Genomic DNA, 2,777 nt, shown 5'->3' with positions numbered 1-2,777 from the left:
AACCACCTGCCACCTAGTTGGGGCTTGGTACATATTTAAATTAATCGTGAATGAATGAATGAATGGATAAGCAAAAATGTTCAATGACGGGCAAGTGAGGACCCAGTGCTCTTGATGCCCGTGTTCATTGTGTAGATTCCCGACCCACAACTCCACCTTCCGTGGGATTCCCTTCTGACTACCCCTTCAGCACCATTGTGCTGATGGGACAACAGGTTCCTCTGGGCTGCTTGATCTATCCTGGGATTCAACAGGAGACTTTGTCCGAGCATCTGGTTGCACTTCAGAGAAGCAAACACAAGAGCTCAGCTTCTGAACAGTGGCCTCTGGGAAAGAACTCCCCACCTGGGCTGCTGGCATCACCAGCTGCCTGCGGCTCCCATCCATCTCTGCCTGTGATTCCCGCCTGAGTCGTCCCTGCTTGTCTCCATCTCCCCCACCAGGTTGGGTCCTGGCTCCGGTGCACAGGGTGGGGCAGCTGCCCTTCCCAGCTGTCTCCCTCCAGCCTCTGGCTCCCAGGAGAGCCGCCCCTCTCATGCTCCCTGCAGTGGCGGTGGCAGCAGGTTTGGAGGCAGCAGCTCTCTGAGCCTGACGTCGCCACCTTCTGGCCGTCCTGACCCTTGCTGCGTTCAGCTCTCCGTCCCTGCCACCGTTGCTGTTACTGCTGCTGCTGCCGCCGCTGCAATATTTTCTAACAACCCAGGGACCCCAGGTAGGAATCGTGTCCCAGATGACACGGTGTGCTGCTCCCATGAGGGTCTGCTCCTGTTGGATGTTCCAAATAAGTTTCCCCTGAGAAAAAGTGCAAGGGGGGTGCTACCTGTCTGACTGTGTCGCTGTCCCTCCAGGGACTCTTCCATGAAGACTGAGGCAGAGCTGCTGAGAAGAGCCTACTGACATGACATCAGCCACGGAGTTTGAAAACGTGAGCAGCCAGCCACCGTACAGCCGGATCAATGCACGCTGGGATGCCCCAGATGATGAGCTGGATAATGACAACAGCTCGGCCAGGCTCTTCGAGAGGTCTCGGATCAAGGCCTTGGCAGGTACCATTTGGGGATAGGGAGTTAGGGGAGCATTCCACAGTCCCGCAGTTCACACCCCTCCTATCTGCAGGGAATCGTCTGTGTTGGGGGAGTGAGCCCCAGCATGGCAGTGATGGAGATGCGTTTGCCTGGCCCAAAGGGGCTGGGCACCCCCAACCCCCACCCCAGGAGGGAGCATGGCACAGGCAGCCTCTGCTCCAAGCGTCCCCCAGTTCCTCCCAGGTGCCTCTGAGAGGCAAGGATGTGCTGGAGTTGGTGCCAGGTGGGCTCTGCCCTCTACCTCTATCCTGAGTAATCTGTGGCCAAATTTACAAGTCCAAGAAAGTCTGGACGAGTGTCAAGGGGCTGGGCAGCCAGGCACAGGTGCATGGGGCCTCACTGTGCACCCGATTCCCTGCCTGGGCCTGGAGAGAGGAATTATCATCATCCTCTCTGTGGTCCCAAAAGAAGAGTAATTCGAGAAGAAATTGAGAACAGATAACATTATCTCCGCACTGCCTCAGGAAAGAGGATTTTCTGGAAGAAACCTCTCATCCTTAAACTGGAATTAGATTTTGACTTAGCAGGTTCATAATAGATTTCTGTGCGTTTGGGTGCATGCGTGCATGTGTGTGTGTGTGTGTGTGAGAGAGAGAGAGAGAGACAGAGAGACAGAGAGAGAAAGAGAGAGAGAGAGAGAGAGAGAGAGAGAATAAGAGAATGAGAATGTCTTAAATCTGTAGTAGAAATGGCTTCTCCTCCCCCTACTGGCTGAAATCTGAATCTCGGGATTGTTTTTTTTTTTTTTTTCCACCAACCCTATAACTATTGCATTCCCAGGGTAACTATATTCTGACCCCAAGTCCTTGTCCAGTAAAGAAAGTTTGAGTTATGTGGGTGTGTGGAGGGGGTGAATTCCTTCATCTGATCCATCAGTCAGTAACCCAGATCGAACTGTTTCCCCATCCTTGATTGGTCCCCTCTTCTGCCTTATGAGAAGAGCACAACCTTTCCCATAAATATTTTCTGGAGTGACCCTCCCACTGCCCCCATCCCTTATGGCCCTAATTTAAGTTCACGGTGGTCCTCTTCTGCCTTCTCTCCCTCCATTCCCCTCCCAGGTACCGTGGTCCCCAGCTGACCTGGAGGCATGAGTGGGGCCCGGGGCCCCTCTGGAACCATGAAGACCTTTCACCTTGGGAATGTCTGGGCTTCCCATCCCATGAAAGGAACATGGTGCCTCATCTCCCTCGCCATGATGGGGCATCCACTTGTCTCAGCCATCACCCTTCATGTCCTTGTTCTTTATAGAAACTCAGTTTCTTCTTCCTTCATCTCCTTCCCAGCTTCCCTGACCCCACAAAATCCTTCCTTGGTTTTCCTTGGGAACAGATCATAGCAGTGACCCCTTGCTTTTTGCCTATGCAGTTTTAATCTCTAAATAATGAAACTTCTAACCCTTGGGTTTGTCGGTCTGGGTTGACCTTCTTTATGTCTTTGTGCTGGCTGGACTTGGAGGCAATGATCCTGGTGAAACGGGTTGAGGGGGTCCCCTATTCTGTAAGGTGTGTTGAAGGATGGTGTGAGGAGTGGGGACTGTCCTTTGTGCAGAGATCCTATGATCTGTTTCACAGAAACCCTATTTTTTTTTTTTTTCCTTTTTTTGTCTTTTTTCGTGTCCGGCAACGGACCGCAACCCTCAGTGTCGCGCCCGTACCGGACCGGGACCGGCAACGGGATCACAACCCTCAG

General features: G+C 52.8%; 1 protein-coding gene across 1 annotated transcript in view; it reads left to right on the top strand.

Annotated features, from left to right (window-relative positions):
* Positions 1-874: 874 nt before the first annotated feature.
* Positions 875-2,777, top strand: part of SPTB (spectrin, beta, erythrocytic) — a 67,214-nt gene continuing 65,311 nt past the window's right edge. Inside the window, exon 1 of the mRNA XM_008585655.1 lies at positions 875-1,046. Within this exon, the coding sequence (XP_008583877.1) occupies positions 899-1,046 (148 nt within the window). The 5' untranslated portion in view covers positions 875-898. The remainder of the gene's footprint in view (positions 1,047-2,777) is intronic.

The sequence above is a fragment of the Galeopterus variegatus genome, unplaced genomic scaffold (genome assembly GCF_000696425.1).
Source record: "Galeopterus variegatus unplaced genomic scaffold, G_variegatus-3.0.2 Scaffold3655, whole genome shotgun sequence".
In the NCBI taxonomy this organism is placed as follows: Eukaryota; Metazoa; Chordata; class Mammalia; order Dermoptera; family Cynocephalidae; genus Galeopterus; species Galeopterus variegatus.
This window is presented reverse-complemented; position numbering and strand designations above follow the sequence as displayed.